The following is a 17,845-nucleotide window of genomic DNA, read 5'->3' on the forward strand; positions in this document are numbered from 1 at the left end:
ATCTAGAATCAAAACCCAGATAGTTTCTGAAAACCTGTAAATCATTAGGCAAGCTCTAACCCTAGTTTTCAAATCAATCACAAACAAAATTATATATGTTTTATATATACACAAACTCACATATATTTTTGTATACACACATATATATACACACACAAAAATGTATATTAAAATGTTATTGCTATACAGACACTTTGCTAAATGCTGCTATAAAACATTTTTCTTTGGTCAAAAGAATGCCTTTCAGGACCTGGTTCTTAGTGTGCAGGGTTTACTTGGAAAAGAGTTTTTTTTCTTCATAGTAGCTGATACAGTGCAGTGCTTCAGGCTCATGAGGAAAACAGCATTGGCAACACAACCATGTTGCAGCTGACCAAAGAGAGGCCCCATGCTGTGTAGCATCAAGTTCAGCAAGAAAGTTGGGGGGTGCTGTTTTTTCCAAGGTTGCTTGAGGGCCGAGTGAGCATCAGTCTGATGGTGAGCAATTGCTTGTGCATCCCTTGGGTTTTTTCCCTTGTTTTTTCCCCCCTCCACTTATCAAACCGCCTGCATTTCAACCCACAAGGTTTTGTGTTTTTTTCCTCACTTTTTCCCTTCTGATCTTCTCCCCCATCCCACTGGGGGGAGTGAGCAGCTGGGGGGGCTCACCTGCTCATCGGGGTCAGCCAACCTCTGCTCAGTAAGGACAACACGGGCCAGCGACGTAATGCATCCTCTGCACATAAGGTAATGCTGCTGTTTCAGCATTCTCCACACCTGCAGCCCAAGAAAGTGAGAAAATTAAAGGATATCTTGTGGTCTGACTCTGTCACAAATCAAATGCTCCTAAAATTGTTATTGATCAATTTCCAGTACACACCACTGCTGAAAAACTTTTGTTTAGGGTTGCACTGACCACCTGAATAAACTTTCTCTTACCAAACATATCACAGTGAATATTTTATGACACGGATCCAGGTTGCTCAAGGTTATTTTTTCATCCTGTACCTTTTCCTGTTGTGTGTGTACCTCTGACCCACTGACACAGGAATGGGAAGAAATTTACGGATTCTCAAGTCCTGCTGCTTGCTGTGGAGGACAGACCTGGCACATGGCTTTATTCATGGATCTATCAAGGTCTATTTTAAACTGAGGTAAGGGGCCGGTCCTCACTGTGGCCGTTGTGAATCTTGCCTTGTTTGATGGCTCCTCATGCCTTGTTCGGGTAGAAAATATTCAAACAGGAAGATAAATATATTTAACCCTTTCAATCATATAGGGGGTGGGGGCTTTTATTTATTTTTTTTTTCCTTCTTCTTTCCTTCTTTTTCTTCTTTTTGTTACCAGGACTCTGCTCTTGTGATAACTAGAAAATTCCATGGATGCTTGGCTGGTTTCTCTCTCTCTCTGTTCGTGTGCAGTGTTAGTACCAGCTTAAGTAACTGTGCTCCTCCTCCATTTCTTACATGAGACACTTCTACTTACACACCCTAAAAGATACGCCTTTTTTTCCCCAAAAACATTGCATTTTTGACTCTGTTCATTTTATGACTCATTACAAACCAATTTCTCCTGTGCTGCTGTTCCCTAGTTAGCTCTTTCCCACCTTGTATTTACCCGTTTGACTTCTTCTTTTTATGTGCACTAGCTTGAATTCTCTTTACTAAATTTCCTCTTTTTGACTGAGGATTATCCCCCCAGTTTATCACGCTGCTTTTCAAAACCGGATCCCTTCCCTCCAGGTTCTTTCCAGCCCTTCCGGCCTTGGCTCCCCCCGAGGGGGCGGCCCCGGCGCGGGCCCTACCGCGCTCTCCCGGCGGCTACCCCCGCGGCGCGGCGGCGGGCCCGGGGCCGTGTCCCGGCGGCGGGCGGGGCCCGAGGCGGGGCCGGGCAGCGGCCTGGGCCGGCGGGAGGTGCGGGCCGAGCCATGGCGGCGGCAGCGGAGCGGGGTGAGCGCGGCCGGGCCGGGGCCGCGGGGCCTGCGGAGGGTCGGGCGCAGCCCCGGGCCCGGCTAAGGCGCGGCCGGGGGCTCGGCGGGGCCTGCGGCCGGGCTGGGCCGGGCCCGGAGGTGACGGGTGCGCTGAGGCGGCTCCTCTCTGCCCCGCAGCCTCCTTCAGGTTCGTGGTGCTCCTCTTCAACTGCCTCCTCACCTTCGGCTCCTACTTCTGCTTCGACATCCCCAGCGTCCTGCAGGAGCAGTTCCAGGGGGTGAGTGCGGGGCGTCGGGCTGCAGCCTGGCAGCGGGGTGGGCAAAAAAAGGCAGAACCAGAAAAACCGAGAGTTTGCTCACCGGTGGAGTTTCAAAACCTTTTCTTACGGTGTTGGAATAGGAGTCATACTCCAGGGTCGTCCGTTCGGGATGCAGAGGGTGAGGGGATATTGCTGGTGTGTTTGCTGTGAAGAAGATGCACAAACCCGGGACAATGACAGAATGGGTTGGGGTTGGACGGAGCCTTAAAGATCACCTAGTCCCAACCCCCTGCCCCGGGCAGGGACACCTTCCACTAGCCCAGGTTGCCCAGAGCCCCGTCCAACCGGGCCTTGAACCCTTCCAGGGAGGGGGCAGCCACCTTAGAGCGGCCTCCCAGTACTCAGAGGGGCTACAGGACAGGGGGGAGGGACTCTTGATCAGGGTGTGTGGGGACAGTACAACGGGTAACAATTTTAAACTGACAGAGGGGAGATTTAGATGAGATGTAAGGAAGAAATTCTTCCCTGTGAGGGGGGTGAGGCCCTGGCACAGGTTTCCCAGAGCAGCTGTGGCTGCCCCTTCCCTGGAAGGGTTCAAGGGTTGGATGGGGCTTTGGGCAACCTGGGCTAGTGGAAGGTGACCCTGCCTGGGGCAGGGGTTTGGACTAAATGATCTTTAAGGTCCCTTCCAACCCAAACCAGTCTGTGATTCTGTCATTCTATGATGTCCCACACTGGACTGGAAGCCTAGGGATGTAGTATATAGGAGACTAGAAAAGACTTTCTGAGCCTTCAGATACCTCCTGATACTGCAAGTATCCCATAATATGTTTGCTAGCTGAGAGCTGTGCAGGGAGATCACAGGAGAACTGTCATATAAAAACTAGCTGTATTCTCAAATGCCACAAAATTTTGTTGTTCAGGGTTCAGACTGATATCCCAGTTATTTCTGGGATTTTTCCAGAAATGCCGAGGTCTCAAAGTTCTTACCTGAATTCCTGACAAATTCTTACTTGACTCATTTATCTGTCATTATTGCATTTCTTTCACCTCTTTTGAGAGGTGATTTTACTCACGTGTGCCATCTGCTGGTAGATTAGCACGTGCAGGCTGAGTCGCAGTTCTCGGTGCTTCAATAGCAAGGGCAGAAATCCCTGTTAGCTTGCATGTAACTTTTGGGGGTTTTTAAAATGCATTTGATCTGTGTCATTCAGACAGTGATCTCCAGGCTAAATTGGGTGCAGTTTGCCATTGCAAACAGGACTAAAAAGAAAAAAAAAGGTCAGTATTTATTCCTTGAACCTCCACAACTTCATAGGTCTGTGGGAGAAGAATCGTTTATTTATGGAGTAAAGGAAAGATTCTGTCATATTTTGTTGCCTAGGTAACTTTATAGGGTAGTGAAGCCAAGCCATATTTTCCAGTTAGGTACTGTGCACACCGTGTTTTTATCTGTTGACACTCCCATCATATTTTTACTCTGGTGAATTTAGTCTCTACCTGCCTCACACAAGGGGTACAGAGGTAGTCAGAGCATCTAAGCTTGCAGTGAAAGCACTTTGTTCTAGAGAACTGTTTCCCTGCAGCCTCAGACAGTTCCCTACAGCAGATTTGACAGGTTTGCAAATATGATGGCTATATAAAAACCATGTGGTAAAAATCACACTTTTCTTGTGCCTAATGGTGTGGAAAACTTAGTGTCCATTTCCTAATGTAGGTACATTCTTAGTAGCTGGAAGATCTAGGGTTTCTTCCTGATCATATGGAGTTGAGGAGATGCTGCTTTTCAGTGGCTAAAATGATGTTATTAAATCAAGCTAGGACTACCAGTTTCCTACTGTTCAGCAAATACTTTATAGCTGTGAATTAATATGGACTACTACTAAGTTTCATATTTACAAACTGCTTAAAACTTTATAGTACGTAATGAAGAGTCAGATCAAACTAAACTATAGGTAAGAAACTAAGGGATCAGATAAACCTCCTGGTGCAGTCTCCTGGGTTTTCTTTTGGACTGAAATGTGTATAAAAGTGCTGAGCTCCTGCCGCTGCTGCTGCAGAAGGGGAAGGGGGGGATGGGACATGCTGATGGCCAGTCACTTCTCATTTGGCAAGGGCTGGCTTCCTGGGAGAAGACCCAAGTCCAGCAATTCCTGATCATGGAAGTGGGAACAGAGTAGGAGAAATAGGCATCTAGTAAGCAAGAAATTAACTTCATTTTTAAAGGGATGTGTGGGGTTTCATCTGTGTCTGCTGCCTGACACAGGCTCTGTGACTTGTTGTGCAGAACTTGACCTGCCCCAATGGAACCCATCATAACAGCACCGGGCACGACAGCCTGCGGGGCTGCGTCGAGGGCTTGGGAATGACACCTGCACAGTACAATTTGCTGTACGCCATCTATGCGTGGACGTAAGTTGCTTCTCTTGCTTTAGTGGGGTGTGGTAGTTTGCTAGTTGCTTCCCAGCAGCAAGGCACAAATGTTACTGTTCTTGCTTTCTCCTAGAAATGCAGTAGTGGTTATTCTGGCTGGATTCCTGATTGATAAACTGGGAAATCGCTGTAAGTTCTGCGGACTGATTTGTTTATTCTTGTAGTGAAGTGGGATTTCAGGATGTTCTTTCAGTGCAAAGGGACAGTCAAAGTTTCAGAGTGTGTGATGCTTAGTTGAGCAGCTCCACAAAGGCAACTGAGATGTTTTCATCCTTTGACCACTGGCTTACTTGAATTTACAGGGCCGTGCAGTAACCTGCTTTCCTCTGGCAGGCACATAACAGGGAATAGCGTTATCTGGTTTTGATCAGACAAAACAGTGTTCTGTTCCCTGCTCTGATGTTTGTTCTGGCGTGTGCCATAGTCTAAGACCCAGCAGTGCCAGCAAATGAAGTTAAGCTCTGTCTCTAAAGGTAAACATCTTACAGATGAAGAGAGGGAGGCACACAGAAGGGGATTGCTTGTTCTAGGCCACAGTCTGCAGTGGAGCTCAGGACAGGAACAGGGACTCTATACAGAGTTCAGAGTCCTCTATCTGACTTATTCTGCCTCTCTAGCATTGATAATAAATATACAATTATAATAAAATCATAACAATGGTAATAAAATCATCATTATTTTGAGGATTTCCAAGTCATTTCATAAAGAGACCAGTTTTTATAAAATTAAAATGAGGGTAAACTGATGGGAGTTTACAGGTTTACTGGTGTGATTTGAGGTTGCACTTTTGCTTTTTGACAAAGAATGCTTTTGTCCTGATCTTAGCATGTCTGTTGAGGTCTGTGTATTTTTTTTCTCCCTAGTTGGTGTCTTTGTTTTCTCTCTTATGACTGTGCTGGGATCATCAGTCTTTGCTCTCGGCTCACATTTCAAGGGGTCGCCATACCTCCTACCAATGATGCTAACAGGAAGACTGCTCTTTGGCTCTGGGAATGGGTCACTTACTAGTAAGGAATTCACATTCTTAATTATGCCTTACTAGAGGGTCATGATACATTCTTAATTTGTCACCTAGACCCTTGTCCTACCAGTCAGCTTCACCTGCTTTGCACCAGGAACCTACGTTGCTAAGAGAAGAATACTGCTCCTTGAAGGGTTGCATGGATTTAATGTGTGCTGAAACGTTTAAAAGTCTTTCCCTCCAACAAATTTATCCTTCACCCAGGGCTGGGGACTGACATGTGATTGCTATGCCTTTGGGGGTATTTTTGCTTGCTTTATGTGGGGAATTACGTTCACCTCCCATGTCTCAGTATGATTTAGTATGTTTTAAAATGGACTGTGAAGCTGGTACTACCTCCTCTTCGGATGCATGGAGGTCTCTTACCCCAGCTCAGGTACTCTAGCTTGAGAGGCTGTGCTTGTTGCTTCTATGCAATGCCCTTGGCCACAAGGATTTTTGTCTCCTCGAAGTTGTGCAGAATCGTATCACAGCCTTCTGGTTCAGGGGGAAGGAACTGGCACTGGCATTTGGACTGACTCTGTCTTTCTCACGTCTTGGGAGTGTTCTCAACTTCTTCTTCACCCAGCAGTTTGAGGCAAAATTTGGAATGCAGTGGACACTTTGGGGAGGTGAGTTGCTTTGGAGCTTTGGCCTTTTGTTTTCTAAACCTGAGGGTAGCCTGTTTTGTCCAGTTATGAAAAGTACCTGAAAAAGTGAAGGTAGCAGGAGGAGGCACATTATTTTCCAGGTTTTCCTGTTGCTTTCTATATGCAATGGAGTTGTGTTTTCTTCATTGATGCCTGAAAACCCTCTCTAAAGCTGTAGTGTCAGCTTGACAGTTTTGTCTGCAGTTTTCTTGAGATACTTTTAAGATAGAATCATAGAATCACAGAATGGGTTGGAAGGGACCTTAAAGATCATCTACTTCCAGCCCCCCTGCCATGGGCAGGGTCACCTTCCACTAGCCGAGGTTGCTCAAAGCCCCGTCCAACCCTTGAACCCTTCCAGGGAGGGGGCAGCCACAGCTTCTCTGGGCAACCTGTGCCAGGGCCTCACCACCCTCACAGGGAAGAATCTTTCTTAATATCTAATCTGAATCTGTCCTCTGCCAGTTTAAAACTGTTACCCCTTGTCCTGTCCCTCCCCCCTTTCCTGTAGCCCCTTTAAGTACTGGGAGGCCGCTCTAAGGTCTCCCCGGAGCCTTCTCTTCTCCAGCTGAACACCCACAACTCTCTCAGCCTGTCCTCACAGGGGAGCTGTTCCTGCCCCTGATCATCTCTGTGGCCTCCTCTGGCCCCACTCGAGCAGGTCCGTGTCCTTCCGATGTTGGTGCCCCCAGAGCTGGACCCAGCACTGCAGGGGGGTATCAGGAGAGTGGAGCAGAGGGGGAGAATCCCCTCCCTCGCCCTGCTGCCCACCCTGCTCTGGGTGCAGCCCAGCACACAGTTGGCTTTCTGGGCTGGGAGCGCACGTTGCTGGCTCGTTTCCATCCACTAACACCCCCAAGTCCTTCTCCTCGGGGCTGCTCTCCATCCACTCCTCGCCCAGCCTGGATTTGTGCTTGGCATTGCCCCGACCCATGGGCAGGACCTTGCCCTTGGCCTTGTCGAACTCCATGAGGTTTGCATGTCCCACCTCTCCAGCCTGTCCAGGACCCTCTGGATGGCACATCCCTTCCCTCCAGCGTGTCCCTGCACCACTGCTCGGTGTTGTCAGTGAACTTGCTGAGGTGCCTCGATCCCACTGTCCATGTTGCCAGCAAAGATGTTAAATAACTCTGGTCCTAGTACCGACCCCTGAGGCCATCGCTCTTCAGTCACGGTACTTAATGTAGGTTTAATCCCATGGAACAGAAACTTCAGAGTGAAACAAAAGAGGAATCTAATGTGTTTGTTCTTCCATATTTTAGCTAGCAGAACATGCTGGTTCTGTAGTAGTATCTGTATTGGTCTCAGCATAAGATGTCTTGCACATGGACTGGTCAAAACTGTAGGTATGAATTGCTATGAGAAGCAGAATCTGAATTACATGTTTCCTAGTGTGAATCTGTTCTAGGGCTCAATTTTAGAAGATTTGAATTTCTGTCCTCTCTTCAGTGCAGTGAGATGAGCATGGTGTGTTACATCCCATCTGACACTATTAGTTTCATGCTCAGGCAGCATTTGCAAGCACAGCACCACGACTTCAGTAGTCTGTGAGGGGATAAATACATCATACAAAGTGTGTATGCATCACAGAGACTGTTCTGGCTCTTTAGAAAACAAAACAGATACAGATTTCTTTCTGAAAGAAGGAAGTCTGCAGCAGATGCTCATTGCCAAATTTGCTTCTGGCATATCCAGCATAATCTGACTCACTTCTGTGGAGCTGAGTGTGCCAACAGGTCAGATTGCTGTAGTGACTGCATTAGGTCACATAAATGAAGAGGTGTAACTTGGCTTCCAGTACCAGCCTGTGTGTCGTACCTCTCCTCCTCAGGGGACCATGGCAGTGTCTTAATGTCCGGCTTGTTTTAACCCTGGGTTTGTTAGGCGCAGGCCTGCTGCAGTTTAGAAGGCATTCTGCCCATAGGCCAACAAAGCAGCTTTCTCTGGAGACCAGTAGGGCTTTAGCTTCACTGGCACTGGAAGCTTTGTGGGCAAAGAGCTCACGGACTCTGTCCCACTGTATGGCTGCAGTAAGGGAGACCCTTAAACGTTAAGAGAAGCCAGGAGTAGGAGCCACAAAGAATTCTGCATATTACATGCAGTTGGTTTTGTCATTCAGCTCTCTCCACACTGAGGAATTTCTAACACCTCTTGTGTCTTTTCCAGGTACCCTCCTCTGTGTGCTTGGTTTTGTTTCAGCCCTCACAGTCAGTGTACTAGATAAAGTGGGCATGAAGCAACTGGGCTTGGATGGGGTTATCCAGCAAGAATCCAAAAAAGTGGTATGTGGTGTGCAGACAGCTTTTCCATCTCGGCCTCTGGGGTCCTGGGGTGCATGAGCACGGCCTTTGCAGTCAGGGAAGGCTGCACTAGTAAGAGCTGGTCCTGGCCAGAAGATGGCATTAACACCCCTGGTTAAATCTTGCAGAGCAGTTCTTCAGGTCCATCTGAGGATATTGCATCTGCAAGCCACCAAAGTGTAAATTTTCTGTTTATGTATTTACAGCCTTCCAGAGAGCCGAGTTAGCACTCTGAATGGCATTACTTGTTTGAGCCAGTTACTTCTTGACTGTACATGGCTCAGAGGTGGATTCTGTGCATAAAATGAGGCAGTAGCCTCTCTCTGGAACGGCTCTCTGGCTCACAGGATCTGTCATTGATAGAAAATAGCTAATCTGGTCAGTACTGAACTATTTTTTGCTAGCCGTTATCTTGCATTCCTCCTTGCATTCTTCTGTTTAGGAGCAAACATTACAGGCAAGAGGTTGCAATTTTTATGGCACTTAAATCTATTAGGCAGCTTCCTTCTCATGACAGTATTCTTAATGGTTTCTCAGTCTCAGTGTTGTGACTCCTGTTTATATTGTGTCTTTCCACTGTGTTTCACTTAAGGTTTTGCAGTAGGCTCTTAATAGAGGTTGCTTAGAATAGTCTCTTGCAGCCATAACCTTTACAGAAATAAGATGAAAGCTTCTTTGTTTTCTTTGCTGAATAGTGTTAAAGAAGGAATGCTTTGAAGTCAGCACATGCCAAATTTTGCATAGAGGTACATGAGCTACCTTTCAATTCTCTTTTACCTGCTGTTACTTAAATTTCTTGTGACCTTCAATGGCTTGCAGGAAGTGACATTAATGTGAAGTTGAAGACTATTTCCTGGTGAGTGAGGGCACATTTTTATCTTTGCAGCGGATTCAGGACATCCAGCGACTTCCCCTTCGCTACTGGCTCCTGGTCCTCACCATCATGTTCTTCTACAATGGAGTCTTCCCCTTTGTGGCAGACGCCAGGTATTGCTCTATGGCTGTAGTCCCCCTGCCTGATACAAGCCTATCAGAGCCTTGCAGACCCTTCATTTGTAGTTGACAGGGAAATACGAGGGTAATACGCTTGTTCCTTCCACTCATGAAACACAGAGAAAGATGTCTGTAACACCTAGTTAAAGATACGAGGGTTCTTTGACCTTTCTTTCCCTTCAGAGATGAGGGAGGCTTCTGAAGGAAAGCAAAAATAACTTAAAGGGAAATAATTAATCCAATATTTAAAGCTTGGAACATGGGGGATCAAAAGGATTTGGGAGAAGGGGAAGAAATACTTTACTTAAAAAAACAGCCCACAGACATTCCACCTTTGTGATAGTCCAACAAAGTGGTTGTCTTCCGAGCTGGGTGGGGCATGAGCTTCACAGGCCTGGGGCAATTCTGTCCTGCAGCTCCTGCATGTTGTCTGCTGTGTAGGGAACAAAGCTAAGCCCGCGTCAGCTTGAGGAAGCGTCTGCATCCCAGTGCAAGGCTTGCAGACTTCCTTTTTTATGCCTTCATTTGCTTAAAATAAGGAAGCAACCTGCCCAACTGAATTGGGACTCCTGCTTCTGTCTTGTAGATCTGCCACAGACTCATAATTTTGCTGCTTTTTTCCTGTTTGTTGATAATGCAGCTTCTATCACCTAATGAATATGAACTTTTATATTAGCAAAGGCCTGCAGTGAAAAAGAAAATTATTTTGATAGTATTTCATTAGTGATGTATGGTAACACACTGTGAAATCAGGCGTGAAGAAATGTCATCAACATTGTCATAACAAATGTAGAAGTGACCTCTTATTAGTAAAATACAGACTTTCAAGATGGCAAGTATCATCAAGGCCCTGATGAGATGGGCTTTCTATCAGTTGCCCTCTCATTTTAACTGAAAACGGTCTCTATTGATCACACAGAATCCTCATTTCTGCAGTTCTGCCTCCCTGCAGATTTTTTTTTTTTCCTTCCTGTGGAACAAAAGTTCAGGCACTAAGAGTCATGTTTCACACATCTTTTCGGGCAAAAATTGCTTCCCAGTTTGAAAACCAATGGTGCCAAGGCCACTGCTCTTTGGCAAACGCTGTTGCAGTAAATCTTCAGGAACAGTGTCTTGTTTCATACTTTGCTGTCAGCACAAGCTATAAAGACTTGTTATTACTAATGGTAAATAGCCATGCAAGTAGCCAAACCGGGTTTAAATAACTACAAGATCTCTAAATAAACTAGTCTTTCTAAGCTGTTATGACTGTATGACTGTAAATTCTGTAAAGGATTTGAGTAAGTTTTAATTCCCTTTGTGTGTGTCCCTAAGAAAGGTGAAAGCCTGACTTCTGACAGTGGAAACAAAACTTGGTTTGCATGTTTTCTGCTTTCACCAGGTCTCCTTAAAGATGCCAAGGGGGAATTCCTAGTACTTCTGAAATACAGGTGTTCGATTTAAATGCTGGTCTGTGCTGATGGATTATTTTAAAATATTTTTCCTGTCCCTCAGCGTTCTCACCCTTGGATTGATAATGCTTTCTGCCCGTTCAAAGAGAACGTAAAAAACCAATCCGTGTGTTTTGGACAGGTGACAGCAAACTGCTGCTTGTGAGCTGTTCTGATGTAATTGAGCATATGCCCAACTTCAGCCTGCAGTTTTACTCTGCACTTGCAGAAGCATTGTGAAAGTGGCCATTTAACCTACCAGTTTCTCTATGGTGTGCACCAATTAAAAAAAAAATAAAACAATAAAGGCTTGGTTACAGGTCCTCTCATTAAAACCTGTCCTCTCCATATGCTTGTGCTCAGACTAACTTTCTGTCAAAATAACCAGATCAAGAATCCTAATTATGTAATTTTTCCCCTCTTCATTTTATTTTTAGCAAGTTTATCCAGGATAAATATTCTGGTTACAGTCAGCAGGCAGCCGCTTATATTGCTGGGGCAGTGTACGACAGCTCCCTTGTTCTCTCTGCAGCAGCTGGCATATTAATTGTGAGTACCCAAAAGCAAAGCGTTTGCTGATTACTTTTTCATAATTTTTTGAAATATTTTTGTCACAACCCCCTCAGCCAGAATTTAGCCTGTTTCTGAATAAGCAGTCTTTTAATTACTTGCAAACTGCAAGATGCACTAGTCTGAATTAAATTATAAGAAATAACATTAACCTATTTTTCCCTGTGTCCCCTGATTGTGCTGTGGTAGTGTCAGACCATGGCGAACGGCTGTATGTTTTGAGAAACCTGAGACTGGAACAGAAGGGATCACAGTAAGCTTTGCAAGTAGATGGGAAAGGACAACCTGCAAGTAATCAGTCCCTGTTTTCTCAAACTCTTCCCTTCCTTATTTCTATAATTGTCAGGGCATAATGGTGTGTTTCCCTGCTCTGCCCTTTACTAAAGCCTGCCATTGTACATGAGTGCTGGACACTGATTCCCTGACAGAGGGTTCAGTCTCCGTTCAGAAGTACACAAGAGGAACTAGTAAGGGCAATAGCAACAAGGGCACGGCTTGGTCCTCCATAGCTAGGACACGCCACTGTGGGCAACCCACTCTGTGCGGCCACTCCTGTCCCCAGGACCTGTGGGGATCCCTTGTAAGAGGCCGCCTGTTTGTTTCCTTTGCCAGGACTACGTTGGACTGAGGGGTGTCTTTGCTGTTGGCTGTGCTGCACTGACTCTGCCCGTCTTCGCTCTCCTGGCGTTTACGTTTGTGCCTCCATTAGTCTCTACCATCTGGTTGGGGATTACTTACTCCTTTGCTGCCGTAAGTTCACAGCCCCACTGCTGTAGCTGAGTGTTCTGTGGCTGTGCTCCCACACCCCGGGTGGCACATCTCCCTGCCCCGTGTCCTGGTGAGCAGGTTTAGCAGCCACAGCCTAACCCCAGGCTTCAACCCCAATCCTGAAGACTTTGGTTACTAACAAATAACCCCAAAGAATCAATATGGAGCAAAATGAAAAGCAGAGTAAGGGACCATTTGATACAGAGTGAAGCATTAATCTGTGCTTTTCTTAGTGCTTGAATGTAACACCTGAATCTCCTGTGAGTCTTATCAGCTAAATCATCAGGTCTAACGCCCCATCAGGTTATTCCTGTTTCAGATAACCTGTGTTGTCTGTGCTGTCTCAAAGCTGCTTGAAAAGGATGGGGAACAGTCTGGAACCAGCCAATACACTGGGAGGGATAAGTAACAGATTTTTTTAAGAGAAAGCATAAATGTATATTTAATGCGAATTTCTTTTTAAACCAATGATCTTCTCCTATCCTTTAAATATGGCTTTGAGTTAATTCCTCTTTTCCTTACTCCTGCCAGGCTAGTATGTGGCCATCCATACCTCTCGTGGTCCCCCAAGCAACTTTAGGGACAGCCATGGGGCTTGCAACTTCTGTGCAGATGGTTGGAGTTGGCCTTTCGAATCTGGTTGTTGGACACATCCTAGGAACAAAGTCCAGGTGAGAGTGCTTTTTCTTTTTCTCAAGCAGAGACACCAGCAGTGCTTTAGGGGAACAGTGTTGAACAGAAAGCAGTGCCTGCAACTTGATGCTGCAAGGAACTATAGAGGTGCGTTAAATATCTGCAAGTGACTAGTTACTCTATTCTCTTTTGGCCTTTTCTAGTGAATTAAAGATCCCCCTGTGGCGTTGGCAACAGATGATGATCTTTATGTTGTCAAACACTGTTGCCTGCATTGTTGCCTCCGTTAGCCTCAATATTGTGGACAAGAAACAGGTGAGTGTGCTGAAGGGTGCAGAATAGCTTTGCATCAGCCAGCCGCTGTCACTGACGGTGTAGCTGTTGGGTGTGTATACAAGTAATTCCCCGACATAAAAATGGGTTAAAAATGCGTTGAAAGAGAACTGTCTGCTAAAATGTCGATGCAGTGCGTAGTGTCTGACCTGGCCCGGAGCTGCTGGCAGCTGTATGTTTCTGCAAGAGGGCGAGGGGAAGGGCAGGACGCCGCGGCCGCAGTACCTGTGTACAGCGGGAACAGGCTCCTGGTCACTGAGGGCTTCTCTGACCGGGCAGGGCGCGACGCTGAACGGCACCAGGAAGGGAGCGGCGCTGGAGCGGGGGGACGGGAGCCCGGCAGAGGCGGCGCCGCTCCTCCAGGGGGAAACGGGAAACGGCGGCGGCTGCGGCAGCTGAACCTCTGCAGCGTGAGAGCAGCGCTGGCGGCCAGACGCGGCGCTGATCCTTCTCTTCAGCGGGGGCTTTTTAGCCTCTTTCAAACATCTTTAAAGGGAATTTTGAAGGGGACCGTCCATGGAAAGGGAATGTCCAGCTTTCTTATGCCTGGCACACGGGTGCAGTGTCTGCTAGATGGCTCTCGGGCGTTCTCCACTCTGCAGAAGCCTGCATGGGGCATTTCAGTAGCTACACTACAGTAAGTGAAACCAACTGCGCTGCGGCTTCTTCACAAGCCTCCGGGCAGCTGCTTTTCTGTCCTGCCTCCAAACCGTGCCCCCCAGGGGTGCCTGCCCGGCCCACCACTGTCCCTGGCATGGGAACCCTGCACATCAGCACTTGCCGACCCACATGCCTTGGCAGGCCTCCCCTTGCAGTTACTGCTCTGGATTAGCACCCATCTGCCACAAATGACATACCCATGCAAGTGACACCACCGGTATTCTTTAGGCAGGAGACTGAATTACTCAAGTTGATTACCTTCTGCACACTAGCCTAGCTTAATTGCTTATTACTTTACTAGAAATGCTTCTGTAAGCCATTTCCTTCAAAAGCATAAAAGGTTTTGATCTGAAATTCTGTCCTTTAAACAAGGGTGCTCTTACTCACCAATGCTAGAGGCTTCTTTGACTCAGCCACTGCCCTTCTCACTATGCAAAATGCTCACAAACACTCCCACAGTGTTTACAAAAGCACAAAGGATGCTTTAAGAATGAGGTAAACTTTAACATAGCCAAGTACAAGAAATGCTGAAGTAAATGACTTATGTAAATTATTACAAATTCTAAAGAGAAAGAGCAGCTCTGCTCAAGTTGCATTTAATATAAACACTAGTAGTTTGAAAGCAATTTAGGCACTGACAGCATCCAGTAAAGTCACATTTTAAACAGATGTCACAGAAGACAAATCCACGCATCAAAGCAAAGTTTTCTTAAACTGATTTGCTGAGAGCGTGAGGTCGTCTGAGTTTGTAGTTACACTGTGAATTCATTTCACCCCACAGACAGTGTTTCCCTGTTGGAGTCTGGTACGTAGAAATTGGTGGGTGGGGTGGTAAGTCACAGAACGCAAGATCAGAGACTCCTTTAGTTCGGTGGTGACCTCCTGAGATATCTAGTCTGGCACCCCCTGCTCAAGCAGGATCAGCCAGAGCAGGTTGTCCAGGACCACGTCCAGTCTGAGTTGGAGCCTCTCCACAGACAGAGACTCTACAACCTCTCTGGGCAACCTGTGCCAGCGTTCAACCACCCTCACAGTAAAAAAGTGCTTCTTGGTGTTCAGAAGGAATTTGTGTGGTTTAATTTGTGCCCATTGCCTCTTGTCCAGAGAAGAGTCTGGCTCCCTCATCCTCGCTCCTGCCCAGCAGGTACTGAAACCCGCTGGTAGGATCTCCCGGAGCCTTCTCCAGGCTGAACAGCCCCAGATCTCTCTCAGCTTCTCCTCTTACGAAAGATGCTCCAGTTCATTACCCCCCTTTGTGGCCTCTTGCTGCACACCCTCCCCGAGTCATCTTGCTCATAGTAGGGAGCCCAAAATGACTCAGTACTCCATGCGAGGCCTCACCAGCGTGTTCAGTCACCTGCTAAATCAGACTTCTGCTGCTCTGTGGCTTCAAGTACCGTCCTCGGCCTACAGCCACTGTACTACTATTCCGTGCTGAAATCCCGCACTTGCATTTTTTTTTGTAGTGGAAAAATCCCATGGCAAGTTTTCAAATGTGATTATGAAAAACCACATGCAGCAGTATTATATACTCGTGTTGGAGGCTTGCGTACGGAAGAAAGCATGATGACAAGTATTCAGTGGCTGATTTTTTGTGTGAATACCACCAACACCTGGCTTAAAGCAGTGACTTCAGCCTGGCTGGCAGGAAGTCATCAGCTCTTTGTTTACCACACGATGCTGCAGCTCAGCTCCATGGTGTTGGGCCTGTGGCGAGTGCTGGGACACACACTGGAAGTCCTGTCCTTGCTGCTTCATGGAAGAAGCTCAGAAGCCTGTTTGGCATCCTAAGTAATCTACTTCCAAATTACCAGAAAATAAATTTAACTCTTCTGTTTGGAAGAAGAGTTGTGACATACTTCCCTTAAAGTCTGCCACGGTTAACAAGGTTCATGGTGACACAGCACTGAAGTCTTGCTGCTGATCCCTCAGGCTTCGCTGTGGAGCATCCCGATCTCCTGCCTTCACTCTGGTAAGGAGAGCTGCAGCTCCTACAGGGGGCTTTGGAGAGCCCATCGCTCAAAGATCCCCGCACATGCTTTTAAAACCCTTTCGTGTAATTTGAAGATGGGAGATTCTAATGACCTTTGAGTCTGTTGCACAGAGACCAGCTTTAGGCTGGGAGGATTCTCCTAGAGCCTCTTCCAGGCAGAGCTGTTCTTAGAGAACAAGGGCAGACCTCCTGGCCCTCTACAGCTCCCTGACAGGAGGGTGCAGAGAGGGGGGATGAGTCTCTTGGGCCAAATAATAACCAATAGGACAAGAGGGAATGGCCTCAAGCTGCCCAGGGCAGGGTCAGGCTGGCTTTGAGGAAGGATTTCTGTGCAGAAGGGGCTGTTGGGTGTTGGAATGGGCTGCCCAGGGCAGGGGGGGGAGTCCCCATCCCTGGAGGGGTTGAAGAGTCGGGCTGAGCCAGCGCTGAGGGATCTGGTGGAGTTGGGAGCGGTCAGGGTGAGGGTCATGGTTGGACTGGAGGAGTTTCAAGGGCTGTTCGAACCAAGATGATTCTGTGATTCTGTGAAAGACTGCTTATGTCTTACAGCTCAGATTAATAAAGCTTGAAGCTGATGTAAGAAGAGTAAGGAGGCAGAGAATGTGTTTTCCTGCAACCATACCTGCTCATCTCCATTAGCAACAGCTTCCTGTAACTCCTGTTTAACTGCTGTTTTCACTAATTACTCCACTGATGACCAGAAAGCCACCTTCAGCTTTGTCCATCTTCCCAATTTGTGCTTGAGACTGCTGTTGAGATGCCAGTACTCAATTTGGAGAAACTTTTTACAAAGTAATTGAATGGCAGTCTACTTTGCCAACCTTTTATTTTCATGACAAGCTTAAACATTCACACGGGTCAACGTGCTGCAAGAAATGGAAAGAAACAATCAGCTGGTTCTGTTAAATTTTTGTAGTGTTGCACTGATCATGTCATGCAGGTAACAAAGCCCCACCCCTCACCCTCTCTCTAGCCTTGGGCAACCCTGGAAATGATCAGCTCAACAATATTTGGCAGAACCTTCCTCTTGTATAAGACATGGTGGATTGCCACTCTTAAAATGTAAACTGTGAAACATGGACATGAGTTCAGGCAACTCATACTGAGGTGAATTATTTTATTTTTTTTTGCTCACCATAACTCAGAGCATGCTCCCAGAAGCCAGAACACTAAACACTTCTACACAGTGGAGCCCATGTTTACCTGTTTGTGGGAGGTGGCAGTGGAGGAAAAGTGATTATGTTTGTGAAAAAAGGGGCACAACATTAAGTTCCTGTTACTTCTGATAGACCTCTGTGCTTCTGACACACTTTGGCACAGGGCTGTTTGTGCTTCGGCTTGAGCAGCATGGAGCATACACCTAGGAGTGGCGTGGGAGCGATAATCAAGAAGCCAAAGGCAGCATAGCTACTATTTAAAATACATGTCTGTGTAGGAGGGAGGTGGCAGGGTAAAGAGACCAGAATTAGAAGCTGGCTGGAGCCAGAGGCTGGTGGGTAAAGCACGTTACTGTGTTCTTGCTGGTTATGGCCAGCATTTTGACCTGCTTGAAGAAGAGGAGGTCCTGTTAATAACGGGAGTTGCATCTTGAAAGAAGGGAAAGCCAGATTCAAGAGGGTAATCTTCATCCCCAGAAGCATGACAGAACAATAAAAATAATCAGGGTTGCAAATTTAGCACAGTAATTAAGATCTGCTCTTTTTGCTCCCTGGCTGTTTTCAGAGGCAGGGGCAAGCTGGGCTAGCAGCCGGGAAGCTTAGTCTGCTGGCTGCTTGCAGGGGTCCTGTGCATCAGTTCTTGGCCGGCAATAAATCATTACCTGGTCTGCTTCCTGCACAGCTGGTAACAAGTAATGACATCAATGGCCAATCGTGTGCCAAAGCCTCTCTCTAACCCTGCCCTTGGTCACCAGC

At 46.9% G+C, this 17,845-nt stretch overlaps 1 protein-coding gene across 1 annotated transcript; it reads left to right on the top strand.

Annotated features, from left to right (window-relative positions):
• Window positions 1-1,827: 1,827 nt before the first annotated feature.
• Window positions 1,828-16,709, top strand: LOC141966628 (lysosomal dipeptide transporter MFSD1-like). The gene is made up of 13 exons (XM_074919563.1): window positions 1,828-1,928; window positions 2,087-2,187; window positions 4,457-4,581; window positions 4,676-4,731; window positions 5,466-5,609; window positions 6,076-6,234; window positions 8,419-8,534; window positions 9,439-9,539; window positions 11,413-11,524; window positions 12,158-12,295; window positions 12,845-12,984; window positions 13,150-13,261; window positions 13,559-16,709. The coding sequence occupies exons 1-13, from the start codon at window positions 1,907-1,909 to the stop codon at window positions 13,676-13,678; spliced, it is 1,446 nt and encodes a 481-aa protein (XP_074775664.1). The 5' UTR covers window positions 1,828-1,906; the 3' UTR covers window positions 13,679-16,709.
• The last annotated feature ends 1,136 nt before the right edge of the window (window positions 16,710-17,845 follow it).

Source organism: Athene noctua, chromosome 15, assembly GCF_965140245.1.
Source record: "Athene noctua chromosome 15, bAthNoc1.hap1.1, whole genome shotgun sequence".
Classification (NCBI taxonomy): Eukaryota; Metazoa; Chordata; class Aves; order Strigiformes; family Strigidae; genus Athene; species Athene noctua.

Excerpts from the sequence above, each read along its gene's own strand:
- LOC141966628 (XM_074919563.1), top strand. The coding sequence starts at position 1,907 with ATGGCGGCGGCAGCGGAGCGGG. Across the intron at positions 1,929-2,086 it reads GGCGGCGGCAGCGGAGCGGG|CCTCCTTCAGGTTCGTGGTG; the intron begins GTGAGCGCGGCC and ends TCTGCCCCGCAG. Across the intron at positions 4,732-5,465 it reads TGATAAACTGGGAAATCGCT|TTGGTGTCTTTGTTTTCTCT; the intron begins GTAAGTTCTGCG and ends TTTTCTCCCTAG.